The sequence below is a fragment of the Falco punctatus genome (assembly GCF_963210335.1).
Source record: "Falco punctatus genome assembly, chromosome: 3".
Lineage (NCBI taxonomy): Eukaryota > Metazoa > Chordata > Aves > Falconiformes > Falconidae > Falco > Falco punctatus.
The window spans coordinates 105,971,552-105,991,230 of NC_137582.1; the positions used below are offsets into that span (position 1 = coordinate 105,971,552).

The 19,679-nt window shown below is 54.6% G+C and overlaps 1 protein-coding gene across 4 annotated transcripts in view; it reads right to left on the reverse strand.

Moving 5' to 3' along the window:
* AJAP1 (adherens junctions associated protein 1) overlaps positions 1-19,679 on the reverse strand; it is a 156,622-nt gene that overhangs the window by 20,442 nt on the left and 116,501 nt on the right. For 3 of the 4 annotated variants that reach the window (XR_013926968.1, XR_013926969.1, XM_080380220.1), the window contains exon 2: positions 7,508-8,175. Coding sequence is in view for 1 of the 4 variants with exons in the window: in XM_080380220.1 (XP_080236346.1) it covers positions 7,508-8,175 (668 nt within the window). In the remaining 3 variants the exon portion in view is untranslated. Of the gene's footprint in view, positions 1-7,507; positions 8,176-8,501; positions 8,610-19,679 lie in introns of those variants that run through there. The other variant, XR_013926970.1, reaches the window with a different exon arrangement.

Here is a 19,679-nt window from a genome sequence, read left to right on the forward strand (position 1 = left end):
GCAGAGAAAGACTTCTGGCTCCGGAGGATTGTCACAACAGGAGCTGTGTCCTGACGGGAGCCGTGTCCTGACGGAGCCGCAGCCGGCAGCTCCCAGCTCACTCCTGCATATGCCGGGTCAGGATTGACGCCCACCCCGGCAGCAGCCCGGCACAGCCAGCCCGGCCGTGTCCTTCGCGGCAATCTTGGAGCAGCTCCCAGTGGGACACTGCCGAAAAAGATAAAAGGCTCTAAAAATAAAATAAAAACAGCCCAGTGCCCGATTCCTTTGAAAACAGAAGCGGCGTCGGAAATGAGACCTTCTGCAAAGATGGGAGCCGAGGCAGAGGCGGCAGGGACACGAGAGAACCTAACGATGCAATTAATCTTTGCACTTACATAAAGGGAAACGCGCAGGCAGAACAGATTGCAGGAGGCTGAGCACTGGGAAGGATGGCAGCTCTTCGGAGCAGGACACATGGATTTTAAGAAGGGCTGGATAATTTTAGACTCCATCACATACATAAGTTGCCATATGTACTGGAGTAGAAGTTCCTTTGCATCGCACATAAATTCTGCACCAGAGCCCAGGGGGATTTCAAGGGGACAGGAGATGTTTCTCCCAACAGTGTTAACCATGGCAGCAACGGAAAAAGGGGAAGGGACCTGGTGGGTAGCGGGACGATTACCTGGGAAGCCCTATAGCAATACCCACTGCAATAAAGACTAATAGGTCTTTATTCTTGCTTTGCAAATATATCAAATCCTTCCCTCCAGGCCTTCAAAGGAACATGTAGAACTGTACAGAGCGAAACCGAGCAGAAACATCCAGTCTGCAAGAGAAGGTGTTAATGGATGGGGCGTCCCGGGAGGGGGGAACATGCCGTATGGGGGACACACCACCCGGGGCAGGGGGCGAGGTAAGATGAAAGAGAGAGTGGGCTGCAAAGAGCAGAGCAGTATTTTAAACATGGCCCTAGGAGTCCAATCGGTCTGGAGGATAAAGTCAATAGCTCATAAAGTAAAATTACCCTCCTCCTCCTCCAGTGTGGGAAGCCTTCCGGCACACATGTAACTCGCAGGGAAAGCCTGCACCCCCAAAATTCAGGGCAAGCCACAGGAAAGACCCTGGAAACAAGAATTACGGCGGCTGGGTTTTGTTTGCTCACCTCCACGGCAAACATTTCAAGTGGCAAAGCTCTGATCCCAGCAAGCTACAGAACCCGGCGGTCAATTAATTACACATTAATAACCGGCAAAGAAACAAGCTGCAGGAAGGGCAGAGGCTGGCACTTGGCATTGCGGAGGGATGCCCAGCGAGCTGCTGCCCTGCCCAGCACAAGCCACGGCAGCTGTGAACGCCTCATCTCTGCAAGGGGACCGCGAGCGGTTCCCTCTTACAAGGCTTTTACTAGGCAATTTGACGCAGTGACCATTTAACTCGAGGGTAATTACAGGAGAAGTATTTAATGGAATTGAAAGTGTGGCCAAACCCCTGCGCTTCTGCTAGTGCAGCAGAATTTCATGTGTCGCCTGCCAGGAGGGAAAGTCTTCAAAGGCGCTCTTTGAACCCTTAGAAATGCTGAAATATTGCTGGTTTTTTCCACTCTTGTGCCATCCGAGCACACTCTGCTCTCACCCAGGACTTTTTGTCCCCTCCATGGTGGGAGATCCACTCTCAGCATCCCCGTGGGCAGCAGCCGTGCATCGCCCCACAGAATGCGACTCCAAATTCCCTACATCCCAGGGAGAAACCCAATTTTCTCAAAGCCAGCAAATGCCAGGGCTTTTTTTATGTGTGATTTTAAGGACGGTATATTTGCCACTGAGATGAAAGCGCTGCGTTTTGGCCTTTCTGGCCACCTTTTGAAACGGCTCTCGGACAGCTCTGCATCAATGGAATTAATTCCATGAGAAAATCCATTCGAGACTAATGTCTTGCTGCTGCAGAAGTGCGCAATGGCAGCGAACAGGAGATATAAGCTCTTAATTAAAAACAAAGAGAACCTCTATCCCCCAAGGCCTTTATTTCAACAGCTCTGGTTAGGGAGACCGTATTTTTCATTTTCCCAATAAAAACAGCTATGAGCTGCAACTCTTTGAAGACCCTCGTCGAGGCCTCTAAGCTGCATAAAATTAAAAAAGGAAAAAACAGCTCCATTTCATTTTGCAGAGCCTAATCTTGAGTTACCGGCAGTGGGTGGAAAACAGCAGACACCCTGAATACCTGCTGCAGCCCAGGTGCCTAAGCCCCTTCCCACAACTCCCAGTTTGAGCCAAAATGCTGAAAGAGGAACCATCCCCAGGGTCAGGTCTGGCAGCACACGGCGAGGAGCAGGGAAAGCCTGGTGTCGCAGGGGTGAGCTGGAGAGGCAAGTACTTGATTGCGGCAGCATTTAACACGTGCGTGGTCAGGCCCTAACACCTCTCCCTCTCACTCCTCGCTCACAGCATCACCTCTAGCTGGGGAGCGACCATCCCAATGGGCTCCCAGTAATGAGCACTGAAAGGGAACTGGCTCCTGGGAGCAGCTGAAGACCTTATGGAGAGGGAAACAATGAAAATGCAGATGGACTCGCTACTGTGGCAATTGCTTCTGGCCAAAATAACCTTCTAAGCAATTTCCACGGTGAGCATCACAGCCTACGCAGAAGCCAACAACCGGCACTGCCACTGCTGCCTCTGCCTTGTGCTGCGCTCAGCTCAGCACCGCATGGGGTGGCCACTCGCGCTGCATCTCCCAGCCTGACGGGCACGCCAGCGCTGCTGCCTGAAACAGCCATATGAGGGAATCCAGCAAAGGGTTTCTCTCAGGGGGCTCAGCAACTGGCTCATGGCCTGGCTCCCTGTCCATGTCCCAGCAGGCAAAATACAGCTGGAAGAGCCGAGCACGTGCAGAACAAGAAACAACCAGGCTGATGGGCCCTGCGGATCCCCCCAGTCTGCTGCAGCTGAGCATCGGGTACCGCATCTCCCGGCAGTGGAGTGAGCAACGTGAGATGGCCACTACCAGAGAGGATCCACTCCGCTTAAAACCAGTCAATCGGGCACAGGAGGCTGGCAGCTGCCTGGCCACCCGCTCTGGGCATTGTCCCCAGCTGCCTTTGGACACAAGGACCTCAGTGCCGGCGCCCCAGGAGGGGCATTGTCCGAAGCAGGGTCTTCTCATGGGGCTCAGCATCCCACCTTCATCCCTGCTATGAGCCTTCTTCCTCCGTTCTTGCATGCCATGGGAATCAGGATGCCATATCCCTCTCCCGAGCAGCGTGGGGAGGCTGGGGAAAATCGGCTGGACTTCAGAGGCATTAGAACTTCCCGATCAGAAAATGCATCTGATCCCCCAAAGCCTCCTCCAGCCAATAAAGCTGCTTTCGGACAGAAAAATTCAATCAGGAGCGGTGTGCGGCCATTCTGCTGCAACCGCAGCCACAAATGGCCTTTCCCAGGGGGGATCAGTCAGACTTTGCCGTTAACACAAACCCTACTGCTGTTTAATAGCTTCTAAGAAAAATAATTTACTAAAACCACGAGGGTTAGGTATAGGGGAGGAGATATTCTTGGAAAACCTGGTTCTGGTACAAAGCCAGCTGATCGACTGCCCGACCCACCGTGCTGGGAAGCTGCCTTGGATCCGCTCCTCCTCACACCCCTCTTGCCTGCAAAGCAGTCTGGGCAGGCAAAGCCCCTCAGTTTTCCACCTGGCAAACCAGGGCATCAGCATCCGAACCCCAGCCCAGTCAGCATTAGTCATCCAGAATTGAAAATGCAGCTCTTCAGCAAAAAACCCACCAAGGTTCCTGGAAACCTCCCAGTATTTTGGGTCAGACGGATGAAAGGAGGGGAGTATCCTGCTGTTGCTGCTGAGACATATTCTTGCCAAGAACGAAGATCCTAGAGGCTTATGCTAAAGACACTGGGACTTATCTTCTCAGGTGTTACAGCAAATATCAGCGAGCAATAAATACTTCTGAGAGCAGCAGAGGAGAGTTTCTGGCTCATTTAGACAGACGTGGGTGAAGGCACACACGCACGCACAGCACCTGCTAATCCTGGGGAGAAAGAGAGTCTCTTCTCCCTTGCCAGAGAGAGCTCAGCTTACGGCCACGTTGCTTGCTGCAGCCATCCTCCTCCTTCCTTAAGGAAAACTGCAGCTGATGCATGGCCTTACAGAGGCTCCTTGGGGAACCCCCTGGGAATGGCGACTGGTGGGCACTGGCCCAGGAGATGCCATCCAGCCCCCTCGCCTCCTCTCCGGCCCCCGGCTGCCATGGCTCCCCACGCCTTTGCACAGCGGATCAAAGAGGCAGCTCCATCCTGACTGCCCAGGGTCTTCTCTTAAACACATTTTATCTTTAATTAATTCCTTTGAAGCCTTTTGCATCCACTATCTTCTTGCATCCAGCGCCCCCTCTCCTGCACCCTCTTTTTGAAGGCAGGGTCATCTCCCCATGGGGAAGTGAATGTCTCTCTATTGTTACTTATTCCTGACACGCTCCTGGCCAGCGGTGGGAAGGAGCAGAGGGTGGGCTGGAGTATGCCATGACTCTGGCTGCTGGGATGGTGGGTGCCCATGTCAGCACCCGTGCCAGCACCCATGCAGCCCCTTGCCTCCACCCAGGATCCCCCCTCAGCTGGCAAACCTGGCCCCCACCTCTGCTCCAGCCATGGGGAGGGGGTGCCCCTTAGCACCGGCTCCTTCACCAGCACGCAGCTTGCAGAGCACGATGCCAGCCTCGTTGTGTACCAGCGATCAAATCACCCATTAAGAGCAGCAGACAGTGCATAAAGTTTTCTGCCTTATAAAGCACTTAAAAGTTTAATTAAAGACGGCTTTATTCTAATAATACTGAAAGGAGAGCCTCAGACAACCCAGCAAGTGCAATTCATGCCTTTGCTCTGACAGTCTCTGATTCATTCTCCTCTTTTCTTCTCTTTTTTGGCTGAGCCCACAGTACAGGAGGATGCTCTGCCTCAGTGGAGGAGTCCAGCCCGCACGGAGAGCATCCATGTGGCCGCCCCGGTGAAAGCTCCTTACAGCCCCTTGCCTCTTGCAACATGCTGGAATTTTAATTATTTCTCTCTTTCCGTGCTCCAGCGTAAAATGATTATGACAGCCCCCGAAAAAGGAAGCACGTTTTTGAAAAGCATAAGCATAAACTACGCCTGGGTGAACACATTGCGTCCCCATCTGACTGCCATCAGCGCTCTGCCAAGCGCCGAGCAGGCAGAGGTGGCACCGGGACAAACACACCTGAGCTGTGGGTTACCCAGAACAACTCCGCGGCACGGCGGCACCCACCAAGCCACGGCAGCACATACCAGCCTCTCCTTTCTTTCTGGGCATTACAAGTAATTGTTTGTCTGCCTCCTCTTCTACCTACAAGCAGAGCATTCGCTATTCCAACAGAATTTTTTCAAGCTTGTTTTTGCTGCTAGTGAGTCACGGAGACATTGTTTCTGGCTTTTTTTTTTTCCTCACTTCTTCAGCATGGAGGAGCAGGGCGAGAGGAAGATCTCACTGAGCAGAATTGCTTTCATGGCTAGTCTAAGTGAGCTGCTTCCCTTTGCTGAAGTGCCCCCAGCCCAGGGACCCCCGCAGGCCCGCAGCATCACCCAGCAGTGAGTTCCTTTCTGGCAATGCATGGAGGGAAGCAAGGGCACGGCGCAGGAGGGAAGCAGCACCTTCGTTAGCACAACGGCAGCACGCAATCCAACGGGAACAAGGGTGCTGCTGGCATGCTGGGCAGCGCGGGTCCACTCTGCTGCGGGAGCCCTGGGGCAGCTCTGCCAGCTCCCACAGTGGCCCCAGCTCCCTTGGGTGCTGCAGGCAGGACCACCCTGACCCCCAGGGCTGCTGCCAGAAAAAGCTAAAGGACCACAAGCTGCGAGAGCAGCATCCCTCCCCACCCACCCACCCACTCCAGGCTCCTATCACGACGTGCGGCGCCTTACGGGATGAGGACTTGCAATGCTTGCCGAGGCAAATTAAAAAGTACAGACAAGTTACCTAATCCTAATTTGTAGCCATATGTTTTTCCCAGCAGAGAACAAACACTTCCAGCCGCTAAAGCTTACATAACAGAGAGGAGCTGGGCTGGAAACACGCACGGCCTCGCACAGGCAGACCGCCAGCAACACGGCAATGGCACGGCCGGTGCCTTGAGACGGCGTTGGCCGCTTGCTCCCAAAATGCTGGCCCCAAGGCAGGGCAGGGGCTCGGTGCTCCCCAGCGGGAGCTCTCCTGGGTGATCAGTCCCAGCGGTGGGGGGAAAAACAGATCCAGAGCTCAGGCCCTTTTCAATTTAGGGTGGACGGGCTGAGATCAAAAAGGTCCTTTAGCCCTGGGAAGGAATTCATTGTATTCACCACTCAGCGAAAAGAAGTTAATTAGCAAAAACTCCAATCCCAGAAAAAGCCCCTAATTAGAGCTAAGAGCTGACAGATTAAAGCAGCCGGTCCCCCAGGAGGCTGCCGGGGCTGCGGTCTCTGCCGATCTGCCGGGGAGGGCAGCGGTGGCATGCGCGGGCGGACAGGCGGGCAGCACCGACAGGCAGGCAGGCAGCACCAGCAGGCAGGCGGGCAGCACCGGTGGGCAGGCGGGCAGCACCGGCAGCTCGTCCTCACCCGAACGAGGCAGCTGACTCCAGCAAGTTGCTGAGCACCAGCACGTGCCAGCAGCCATCCTCCTACCCGCAGCAAACGGAGCAGGACGGGCTGCCACAGGCAGCTGACAGCAATGAGCCCACCGGACCCCGCACACCCAGCGCGGGCAATGCCACCGAGGCCAGAGGCACCGACTGTGGCAGGTCTGGGGCCACCAGGCTGAAGTCCTCATCATGCGTGTGATGCAGCCAGCAGCTGATGTCGGCAGTCATTACTGATACTCCCTCACTAATTTGTGCAGCCGATTCCAGCGGTTTTTTTAAAAGGTGTGTAGGTTGAGATTTTTCACTGCTATAAATAACTCCTTTAAGTCAGGAACAACATTATGGTTGCCTCATCTATTTCTGCCAAGCAGGGCAGGCCAGATAAATTAATTTGGATTAAGATTAGGCCATAAAATTCTTTTTCGATTCACTAGAAGATCACTGTGGGCTAAAAGCAGTCGATGCACAGTGAGTAAATTCTGTAAACTATACAACGGTATCCCACAGTTTAATACTAGCAATAACAAATATAATTTGAAATAAATGGGAAGCAGCTTTCCCATCCACGTCCACGCAGCAGATAGCGCTGGGGGAACGCATCGCCGTGCCGAGCACCGCACTAAACACGATTACAGACGATGGGCTATGGATGGATACTGCTAATGGGAAAAACACAGCAAGCTGCTGGAAAACGCCTCGGATAAAAGCGATGAATCAGAGCTGCCGCTTGCCTCCCGAGTGCTCTTATTTAACATCCCACTTATTTCTGTCCCAGGCAGCTCTGCTGCCAGGGAAACTCTTGTGGCGGTGACCCCTCTGCTCCAGGACCCCCCAACCCTCCCAGTCCACCCGCTGCCGCACTGGACGCCTGGCAGACTCTACCTGTGGTGTCTCCCAGCCCACGGGGCGGGCGAGCGTCCTTGCCACCACTGCTGTGGCCGGCAGCTGGTTCGGCGGTGCTGGTGCGACCGGGGCTGCTGCGGGGTACATCCCCACCGGGCGCGGGAGCTGGGGTGCTGGGGGGTGCACGGGGTGGCGTGGCAGCGGCGGCGGTGGCAGCAGCAGCGGTGGTGGTGGTGGTGGTGGCAGCGGTGGTGGCGGCGGTGGTGGCAAAGGCGCTGGGCAGCGTGCTGCTCTCCAGGGAGTCCTCCTCACCCGTAGGGCCCCAAACGATGACTTCGGGCAGCGCCGTGGGTCGTCCGTCCCGTGGGGCAAAGCCACGGCCACGCAGGTGCCGCCGGCCCCTCCGGGAGCGGAGCCGGCGTGGAGGGCGGCCGGTGGGCAGCGGGGCAGTGGGGGGCAGCCGGCGGGAGCGGGGTCTCTGCAGGGGGGGTGCAGGGGTGCAGGTCCAGGGGGGGCCGGGGCGACGCAGCTCTTCCCCGCTCCCCGCGCCCCACAGTGAGCTGCGGGACAGTCTGTGCCGGAGCGCTGGCCGTGGCGAGAGCCTCCCCCCGGCACCGCTGGCTGGGGGCTGGCAGCTAGCAAGGTCCATGGCTAGGTGGAACATGGCTATTAAAATCCAAGCATGGCTTCCGAGCGGGCAACCTGACCTGTGGACAGACAGTGACCGTGTTAGAAAGGGAGGGGAGCAGCCCAGCATCCCTCCCAGCATGGCACATCCTGGCTCCCCAAGCCTGGCCACCCAAAGCAGCACCCAGCAGCGTGGAAAGGCAGCGCCGTCCCCCTCCCCCTGTGCTCTGGGCAGTGTCCCACAAAACAGCATCGCAGGGCACCCTGCACCCCTTCCCCACCCTCCTCCCAGGGCAAAACCCACCACCACGAACATGGCAGACCAAGGACCCCCATCCTAAACCCCAGCTTTGCTGCTTGTCAGTCCACCTCTGAATGCCCGGAACAACTCGAGGAAGGGTTTTACCTCAAACTGCCCTGAGGCAGCAGCCACCATCTGTGTTGCCCAAATGCAGCCCTTTTAGGTGAATTATCTAAAGCAGAAGGAGCGCTGGCAGCCAGAGCTCTTGCCCCAGGGTCTCTAAGCCACTTGGGAGCCCAGCCTCCGCTCCCTGGCTTTCCAAGCCAAGGCACAAGGAGCCAGCCCGCAGAGCGCAGCAGTATTAATCCCTCGAAGAGCTGAAGCAGAAGAGTCCACGGACTCTTGCATTTGCACGTGTAAGCCACCTCCTGTTAAGGTGCCTGCCCACACCGCAGCAGCAGCATCCCCTCCTGCAGAGCACAGCACCCAGCGCTGAACATGACCCAAGAGCTTCCTCGGCAAAACCCCTGACCTAGCAGGGAAGGACGAGCAGCCCCTTTCACCGCTCTTTCACAGAATAGCTGGAGATCCCACTGAGCCGCCAGCAGGCTCAGGATTTAAAATTTGCTTTGATGTAACGTGCCACCAGCACGTCAAGCCATGTCATATCAAAGCCCTCTCACTTCCTCAGCAGCATCGCACCTTGCGAGATTCTGCTCCACCTGAGATGCTATCCCACATGACGCACAGTGTTTCACGGTAAGAAAATGCCTGATACACAAATATTTCTTGGTGTTTTTTTTTTTTTTCCCAGAAGAAAAATCATTAGGCCAAAGCCCAAAAATCTTTACTCCATTTTATTTAGCTTTTACACAAGAAAGACTTTTGTCGAACTCAGCAGGAGTTAATGAGAGCTTTACATGGCTAAATAGACTAATCCTCCGCAGCGCTGCGCCCCGTAAAGTCCTTGGTAGCACTACAAAATGTGCATCTGGTTGACAGAAGCATTTGTACACTCCCTCCATGCGTGAGCAAATGAAGCTAAAGGAGCTGACCTGGATACTCTCAGGCACAGGCTTTTTCTACTCAGAGAATCTCTTTTTTTCTTTTTTTTTTTTCCTAATTGGGTATTTTTTCAGAGCGTAACAGCATTTATTTTGGGGAGGAATAAGGCGACACAGGGAAAGAGCGCAGAAGGAGAAAGGGAAGAGCCAGAAACAGACAACATAAACCAAAATAGTTCAGGCTGGGGGAGGAAGGTTTCAAAAAAACAAATCACCCAAAACACATTGTTGGTGGAGTGGGTTTTTTTTTTTTTTTTAGAGGCCGGCAGAGTGGTGGCAGTGCCATGGGGGGCAGCATGAAGAGCATCCCCCACGTGCCGTGCATCAGCAGTGCCACGGGCAGCACCATGCCTCCACCAGCGAGGAGGCGGGAGTTCAGGCTTCCCGCAAGAGCTTTAAACACAAGTTCACCTTCTCAATGCTCATGTTCACTCCAGTGGCATGTCAGGCTTGTTTTCAGGCTCTGCCTGACACCCTAACACCACCTGAAACACCTCCTTGCAAGGAAGGAAAGGTGCCAGGTACCTCCCTGGCACTACGCTCGCCCCAGGTACTGCCTCTCGTGCCACCCATGCATGCACCCAAACCTCTTCCCTGCCTGTCCAGCTCTCTGCAAGCAGGCAGTGCACGTGGCGTGCTTTTATTAATAGCTGCCAAACGAGGCAAAAGACGATGCGCCCAGCCCAAACTTGGTGCTGGCTAAATCCCAGCCGCTGTGTGGAAGCTTCTGAAAGACAAAATGCCAGTCCTCTATACTGGCATCTAGTAGGAAAAACACATTTTTTTTCCCTCTTCCCATTTCCTCCTGCTTGTTTGTGACATTCCCAAGCCAGAGTGATGGCAGCCCTGAGCTTGCAGGGGTTTGTGCTCCTGCATGGGACCTGCCCAAGCATCACTGTTGCCTCCTGCAGAGGACACACGGGAAAATGCAACGTACAACCCCCGGCTTCCTGTGGATCCTGCCAGAAGCCCATCCCCAAGCGTGGCCAGGCAGTGCTGAGTGACACCCAAAGGCAGGGGTGTCCCTCGCTGCTGACATCACTCCCCAGGGCAGAGCCCCTGGTGATGGGGAGGGACACAGCGGGGGACACCCATGGCTCAGACGCAGCAGCTGCCCCAAGGACAGCGCAGGTTGCCCTCCTGCCCGTGTCCCTTCAAGTGATGTCAGCTGGGGGGCTGTCACCAAGGAGGCATTGTCCTGGCCACCCCACTGGCTGGCATGTCCTCAGGAGGCAGCTTTTGGGATTTTGGGACGGGAGCAGCAAGTCCGGTTACCTCAGAGGAATTCTGCGTGGCATGCAATCTTTTGAGGGCTTTGCAACAACAGATAAGAGCAAGTGTCCTTCAGAATAAATAGCAGCGTGTAGGAGTTGCTGTTGTCTAGGCAACGCAGCACGATGCACTCGGCGCGGCGGCGGGGATGCGGCAGCGCGTGGAGGGCCAGCGGCAGCCAGGGGCTCCAGCCACCCTGCTGCTCCCCCAGCCCTGCCTGAGCACCCTGCCACAGCAGGTGGCTCGAGAGGCTTCCCAAAGAGCATCCCAGGGGACGTGTCCCTCCTGAAGGTCCCACCACCATGTGCTTGCCCCTCCAAAAAACAGGCTGTCCCATGGAAGGCTGCGGCTCCTGACACGCCAGCCCTGGTGACCCCCGTGCCTCTGCCTCCCCATCGTCGAAACTGGCAGGAGAGCACCCGCTCGCCTCTCGAGAGGCGCGAGTGGAAAGTCACGCTACTCAGAGGATGTCTGAGCTGTGCCAAGACATCAACTGGCACAAACCCTCCTCCAACTGCACGAGCTGCACCTCACCAGAGAGCAGAGGCAAGAGGAGCCTTTGCTGCATGGAGGAACCCACTGGCTGCGCTGAAAGCAGGGGGGGCTGCTGTAGGGAAGGGGACAAATCCATCAGCCATGCACGCAGCACCCAGCTGCCCTGGGCTGGGGCACGAACCCAGCCCTGGCCAGGGTTTTGTGGGGAGCTGGTGGGATGCTCCGGGCAGGGCTGCGGTTACGCTGCTTGCAGAACCCTCTGGCAATCCAGATTTTGATTACTCATGACTCCCCCCATAAGAGCACACACAAACCACATTTTTTTTTCCATTGCAAAGAGATGGGGAGCGTAGGCAATTTTCATGTTATTTTTTTCCCCATCTTGGAGATGAATGGGAACGTTATCCCAAAATACTTCTCAAACTCAAGGAAAAATTCAACAAAACTCTGAAATTGGGTTTAAGAAAAAAAAGAAACGAGCAGCAGAGATATCTGAGAAGATAAAATCCCTTCTTCGCCCTCCTCATCCGAAGCCCTTGTTTTCGCGAACCACAAATCCTCTCCTGTGGTTTAATGGATGGAGAGGCAGCCGTGTTCTCACACAGTAAGGGAAACTCCTACAAATATTTACCTGTTCTTCGCGAGAAGTGCAAGAGTAGATTTCAAGGAAACTACTTGGATAATTACAGGGATCATGCACATTAAGCACTCCAGGTTGCTTTGCTGAGCCCACCCAAGCTAATCTGTGCTTTAAAAGTGACGGCAATAGGGGTGCGGAAGGTGTTTTGGATGGAGCCATCACAGCCTTCCCACCATACACGGCATGTTTCAGAACTCTCTCCAGTATGAAAACCCCTTCCCTAATCCTTTCCGATGCAGCCGCTTGCTTTGAAGAGGAGGGAAGTTGGCACTTGAGAGATTAATTTCAGGGAGGCTGGAGGATGTGAGCTCGCCACGCTCTTCGCTGGTTGGGAAGAAGCTGCCGGGACACTTTCACGCCCAGGGCTGCAGAGTGATGCTGCCCAGCTCCTCCGGCCTTACCACCCCCACAGGCAGCGTCAACATGGCTCTTGCCACCAGCCCCGTGCGCCTTCAGCTCCTTCCCCACCAGGAAAAGCTGGGATGACTGAATCCCACCCACCTTGATGAAGCTTCATTATAGCCACAAGCCCCTGAGCGTTTTGAGGAGCACGAACACACAAGAGAAATGCTCTGGTAATTAGCAATCTCGGATTGCGGCAGAGCTGAAAATGCAAGATTATCTCTCTCCTGGGGCTACCTTACAAAGATGTGAAGCCGCAGCCAAGGAAAGGCATCCCCCAGCCCCACTCGACCCACATCACGGCCTTGAACCCCAACCTTTGGGCACCGCCCCAGGGCCACCGCCTCACAGCAAAATCGCTGCAACTCAAGCACGTGCACAGGCTACACGGGTGTGTAGAGCTGTTTGCATTGACTACACGATGGTTCCAAATCAATAAGGAGCATTGAGGGTTGCTTAGTGCTTTTGAAACGATGGAGCTGCATGCACTGGCACAGTACCCAAGCACAGTGTGGAAGTTGGACAGAAATCCTCAGGAAAAGCAATGCACAGACAAAAGATGAGAGCAGTCAGGACAAACAGAGCGAAACCCCTCTCCTGCTGCCCTCCACAGACATTATTTTGCTTTTCTATCCACAGAGGCAGCCCGGCATAAGCACCCCCAGGGCAAAGCGCAGAGCCCAGCAAGACCTCCCTGAACCCAGGGCTGGCAGCGCTCCGGTGCCAGGCTACTTCGCACACCCGCTCTGCACCATGCCCCGGTGACAACCAGAGTTTCCAGAGAAGCAGCCAACTCCCTATAACTCCTGAGGTTTTAATTCATGCAGTTCTGAAAGCTGCGAAGCACAGCACTGCTTTGGGATGCTGCCTTGGAAACTGGCTGCTGTCGCCTCTGTGCACGTGGTGCTGACCTTCACACATGGAAGGGAAACCAGGAACATCCAGCATGGCCGGTGCACAGAGGAGGTGCCCAGACAGGAGGGAACCCCTCCCCCCCCGTCCCAGTCTCAGGGACCCCTGGGGACCCCTCAAATGACACAGACAGGACATGGGTTAATCCAGCGGCTATAAAACCAGGCGACCCACTGTGCACCCAGAATCAGGTAATCTGTCTAGGTAATTAACTGGGATCATGGCCACTCAGTGGCCCCGACAAACTGCAAAACACGAACTGTCAGCAGCTTGTGAGCCATTTGCGCACAACCCATTCCCCGAAGCCTCAAAGGACTCACTCGAGTGTGAATCCCAGGGCAGCGCCGGCGAGAGGTGCCTATTTGCGTCCCTTTCATAAGGTACTTGTTCGCTCTCCAACACCGGCCCCTTTCTCCCCTGACTGTGGAGACACTTCACAGGCAGCATTAAATGCAGAATAGGCTGATTTTTAATGCAGAATTATACAAATGGAGCCATTCTTCCATTTCATGCCTCCTGTTAGGTAATCTATTGGTATTGCACAGGGAATCAAGGTTATGTCCTCGTCGGGATGATTTACGAACTCTGAGCATTTCATATCTCCAAACGTTGAGCAAAGACAGAGACAAAAGCATTCCTGCAAATGTTCAGAGTGCAAGCAGGAGCTGTGGCCGGAGGGACAGGGCGATGTCTGCTTGTCCCAGGCAAGACACACTCTAGGAAAAGCATCCTTGGCAGCGCAGCTGCGTGTCCTACAAAGGCGTTTGGAGCACAGCGCATTATGAGAGTATGTGCAGGGACTCGCTGGCTTCGTACGGGAAAAGAATGAGGCCGCTGCATCTCAGCAGGTGACTTCCACGCCGGAGCAAGAGGAAGAGGGGAAAGCTCGGGCAGCGGCAGATATTGGCCCGCAATCGTGTGTCCTTGCCGAGGTGGGGACTGCAGACCCGGCGCCTGCAGCAGCCGCTCTCCTCTCCAGCCCCGCTTTCTGAGCGATGATCCCTGCAGTGCAGCGACTGTCCTTTGTTGTGACACTAGCAGCCATCGCCATGGAAATAGAGCATCACCGTTTCACTCATGGTTGGAACAGGACCCTCGCTGGGGCTGGGAGGAAGGAAGCTGCACCTTCCCATGAGACGGCAGCATGGACAAGTACCAAAAGACACACGGCAAGTTATGCTGCAGGATCAGCAGAGACCCCATGGGCCATCCCAGCAAGGTGCCCACTGCATCCTGCCCTGCTCTCCCAGGCACCGGCACAGAGGCAAAGGACCGCGGGCACTGCTGGCCCAAGCACTTCTACCCTAAGTGATGTTTTACTTCAGGACAAGCTGCTCCAAACCCAGACTCAAGGGGAACTGGGAACTTACTACTCACTGTGCTGTCTGCAGCCCTGACTTCTTCCAAGATAATTCTAAATTTGCAAAAATATGGCTGCCAAGCTCTTTAAAGCCAGGACTGGGAATTAAGGCACAAAAGCTGACACACAGTAGCACCTAGGTAAATTAAATGTGCCACATCACTTCCTATCTATATTACAGAACTGAGCTTCAGGATTACCTACTAATAAAAGTGATATTTAAAACAAGTCCTAAGTTCCTCCGCTCTCCCCCTTCTCCCCACAAGTAATTAAGCTGACATCGTTTCCCGTGGTGGAGGGGATAGGATTTATCATGGAGGGAAATCAGCAGAGGGTGAAATAGGCTGAATCCTCACCATCACAATGCTGCGGCCAGGCAGACGGCACCCGTTTCCCTGGGAAAATGGGGTGGAAAGAGTTTGGCTGGGGCTGGGGAGCAGCGGGTCCTCCCCAGGACAGAGGTGCTGAGACAGAGGAGGCCGGACCTGTCCCTGCCTGTGCTTGGGGAGCTGCACCCTGTGGAGAAAAGGGTGGCAGGAGGGCAGCCACTGTGGAGGGGAGCCGCTCGCTTTTCTGCCTCTGTCTTGAGCTCACCCAGCTGCAAATAAACAATTTTAACATTTGAATAGCCGCGAGTGCGGAAGGCATAATTAATACCCAGCGGTACCGCCAATATGCTGATGCGGTAGGTGCAGACCCTGCCAAAGCAGTCAGCGAACAGATCTGGCACAGCAGTGCCGCGGCCCTGGCTGCTCTTGCCTTTGGGTCCCATCCTTTGCTGGAGGCAGAGAAAGGGCAAAGCCCCAAGCACAGCAGTGCGGGGCTGGTGCTGGAGCCCACCAGCATAGGACCCCTCTGGTGCAGGACCCCTCCGGCACATTCCACACCCACACTGTGAGAAAAGGCATAGTCTGGCACAGCAACACGGGAAAGAGGGGGAAAAAGGAGAAACCAGAGAGAACAGGCACACATTGCTGCAACGGCAAAAGCAGGCTTTCGCCACGTGCCTGGTCGCTACCAAAGCCAAGCCGACCTTTAACCCCAGGGTTTACATTCAGTTCCCATTTTCAAAGATTTTAAAGGATGCCGAAGGACTAAGGGATGCTCAGCACCTGCAGCTGGCCTGAGGATGAGTGCAAGAACTCAGCTAACGCAGCGAGCTGGCCAACACTGTCCAAGATTGCCAGCCCAGTTGAACTTGCTCTAGGAAGGGCACAACATGGGCTGTAGGGTTTTTTCCCCAGTCTTGCAGGATTATTTCTGACAGGATTTGAGAAGCACCAGGACCAGGAAGCCTAGAAGTCAGCATGGACCTTCAGACAGAGAAATGTCCTCAGCAAATTTCTGTGCAAAACTGGCGCCCAATGATTCACCCACTGCTGCTCTGGCAGAAGGAGCTCCACGCATGGTCTAGCTCCCCCAGGAAGACTCAGCAGGCTGCAGTGTCATCTGCCAGCCGCCCCGAGCTGCCTGCGCTGCCTGCTGCGGGCAGGGGCTGGTGGTCATGCTGCCTCCCACCCTGGCGAGGCAATAAACTGCCCCAAGCACTTGCCCAAGGGCACACAGCTTGGACCTGCAGCCTGGGGTACCGCCGGAGCATCCCCCCCAGCAGGCACGGCGTGGCCACCGCTTCCCCCGCCGCCGCTCGGCCAACCCAGCCAGCAAACACTGTGTGCATTTAGCATGGCAGGGCCGGACAGTGGGGCATTTCATCAACCCGTCGGAAATAACACTCAGCTTTTGTCCCGCCTGGATAAAGGGGGTTTGTGAGCGCTGGCTTTCCAGCCCAAACCTGCACCTGGTGCCAACTTCTCCCACTCATCCCCCCCGAATTTTGCACCAGCACCGGGGACCAGGCAGCAGCAAGAGCTTCAGTTCAGACACAACTTGCTGGGAAGTTTCTCTCAGATTCCAAATCCACCAAAAAACTTGTCGAAGAGTCACAGCCTTGAGCTCTGTTCTTGGTGATATTAGAAAAATCCCATACACCTAAGGAAACAGGTTTTCCCCTGATTTCACCTTCTATCTAAACCTCTTTGTGTATTCCATCACCTCACGTGCACGACAAAATCGCTTCCTAGCCTTTACTTGCTAACACCTACCCAGGCACGCAGGACCATGCTGCCCTCTCCCATCACTGCCACGAGAGACCTCTCCCATCACCACCACCACCACCACCCCCCTTTTACCAAATACATGCAAAAACTGGTCGGCTTAAGGGAAGGGACTGCGACATATGTATGACAGCACTAAACCCGGGAGCTTAGAGATCATCCCTAATGCTGTACAGAATAAATAAGGACAGTGGTCAGGTTTAGCGGCTCCCGGAGGAAGGCACGCTTCCCCCTGTAGCCACAAAGGAAGGAGTTGCCCGTGTCCCAGCTCTCCTCACAAATATTCTTCCTTTGCCACACGCTTACCACCTGTATAATCAATTTGTGGGCAAAGCCAGGCTTCTGCAGGATGATCAGGCTTCCTCCTCGGACAAAACGTCCGCATCAGGGCGTATGAGCGGGATGCAAAGCCCAAACACTGCGGGATGGGATGGTGGGAGCGGGGCCCACCCTGCCAGGAGTGCGATCCTCCTGCCTGAGCCCAGGCTGCAGCAGGAGCCTTACCAGGGGTTTCCCTCCTCTGAAGCCCGTATCCACAAAGGCACAGTCATTTCAAGAAAAAAGTGACTATTCCAACCCAGCCCTCCAGCTCTGAGGGGACCCACGCAGAGAGGAAGATCACGGCACAACTGCTGCTCGCACCTCCCTTTACCACCACCACTTCACTGGTAAATAAGCCAAGAGCTTATCTTAGCCTCTAAATAAATGTGCTCAAGCGTGTCATTACAACTTACACAGGAAACGCTTTGATCTAAAAAAATAAGATAAGTTAGCTCAGTAAGTATAAAGTAGCAGCTTAATGAGCTTTAAAACAAAGTAATTAACGCAGGTCCACTGCATTGCTGTAACACAATAGGGCTTGGCAGCAGCTGCGCGTCCGACTCCACTGCTCTGCCCACTGAGGTACCTGCATCAATGGGAAATACAACCGACTGTGGAAAATACTCAGGGAGAAAACATCTTCTAATGAGATTTTTAATGACCTCAAATTGCTCCGGTTTCCCAGGAATGAAGGCAAGCACTGAACCCACTGGAAACACTGGGATGACCGGCACAGGGCCCAGCTGACCTCTCCCCACAGCAAGGGCTGGGTGTCTGCACGGGGCTGTGCGGTTCCCTGGGAAATCCGACCTGCTCGGGTCTAACTCCAGCACTGTGGTCTCCTGGTAGAGCTGCTCTCAATTTACACCAGAATAACCAAGATCCAAACCTGGCTTTCTCCCGGGAAATCCCTGGCAGCCCAGGGATGCACAGCCTGCCTTGAAACCTCAGCAGCCATCCACGGGAGCTAAAGCAGAGAAAGCGTGAAGAGTTTCAAAAGCTCCGGTAACTCTTACAGAAATGAAGAAAGTAAGAGAAATAAAGCCTCTAAAAGGAGACAGATAGACAGATGGCTTTTAAGGAGCGAGAAATACAATTTAAAAAAAATAGAAGCGGCGGAGCACTCTTTAAAGGTGTCAAACATCAATAGGAAAGCCTGGAGAAAGCACAGGCACGAGAGCTGGGGCACGAGGGAGGGGAGCACAGCGCAGGGCATTGCCCCACCTGGCCAAGGCTCTGGCTGCGGCACTGCCGGGGAGCCCCCGGCCCCCCCAGCTCCCGAGCCAAGCGCTGGGGCTCTGCCCAGCCCCACAGCAGGCTCACAGCTTGACGCGCTTCACAGAGGAAAAGAGAGCAGCCCAAAAAGATGGAGAAAAAGCTGAACCAAAATAGAAAGGGAAGGCAGCGAGAATGAAATCCAGGGCAAAGACTCTTGATCCTTTCATACAAAGGTTTAAATCCCCTTTTAGCACCGAACAATTTCTTTTTCATGGAGAAGACCAATTCTCCCTGCCACGGCCACCTCATCACACGTACAGCATCCAGGCAGCTCGCAGGCTCTCCCGCTCCAGAGCCACAGGAGTGAAACCCCGCCAGATCAAGGTGAACACGCGTCACCAGAGGCACTCTCAGCGCCTAGAAAACACTGCGCTGTTTGTGGGCACACACCCTCTGGAGCCTAATAGCTAGTGAGTCAGATATAGCTGTGTTTTGCATCTCATTAAAAAAAAAACACAACAAACCACCACCAAAAACCTTTGTGGGAGAGATTAAACTTTTCAGAGTGTTATCTCCAAAGGAGAGACAGAGGTCTCTGCCAGGCAGATTGGTGGCAACAGACCTCCCGCATCCCTCACTGCTTTATTGCCTCTCCTGCAGGATCTCAGCTTCCCGCAAACACACCTCACACCGGGTCCGCACGCCAGCAGCCTCTACACTGTGCGGGTCTGGACCTCCCGAAGGATGGAAGGGAAAAACGCGGAATCGTATCCCTTCCCGACAGCTGCCTGAGCAGAACACCCCAAGGAATTGCCCATGAGAAACATATCCGTCCTCATCTTCAAAATTAGTAAAATTGATTTTGTCAGAAGAATATGTCACTTTGATGGGAACCCAGAGTAAGTCCTGAATATTTCCCGTTGGAGGATGCTACATGAGTAAAGAGCCTCTTACGAAGCCAAGACACAGGAAGATGAGTAACTCATCCTCGTCCTTCCCAGAGAAAACTTAATAGGAGAGGCAGAGCCCAGCCATGCTCCCGGTGGGAAGCGCAGCCACGTGGCCTCGGCTCCGGGCATTAATCACCCACGTTTCGGTGGGTACTTAAGTAGATGTCCTAATCCATGTCAATTAATTGACGCTTCATTACTCAGTCCTGCAGATGGAGGCAGAGATGCTATCACAGGCATCGGGAGCAGGGCTGGGGTCACGTGCGGGGCCCTGACAATTACAGGGATGCGTCCCCGAGGAAGCCGTGCGTGCGCGGGCTCGGCTCGCTGGGCACGCAAATCCCAGGGCGAGGGGAGCCCGGGCTCCCTGCCCACCTTGCCACATCTCCAACCTGAATGACATGCAGTCGAGTAGCAACATCAATTAGCGCCGTTTGCTCTTAACGCAGCCTCTAATGCTGTCTGCTGAGCAACGAGCCCTCAGCCCTCCCACACTGGGCCACAAAAGCTCTACTACACAGTTACAAAGCCAGCATTACGCAGCCACGTTTCCTATTTATAGGGCCAGAAACCACAGCTGGAGTGGGTATCGCAA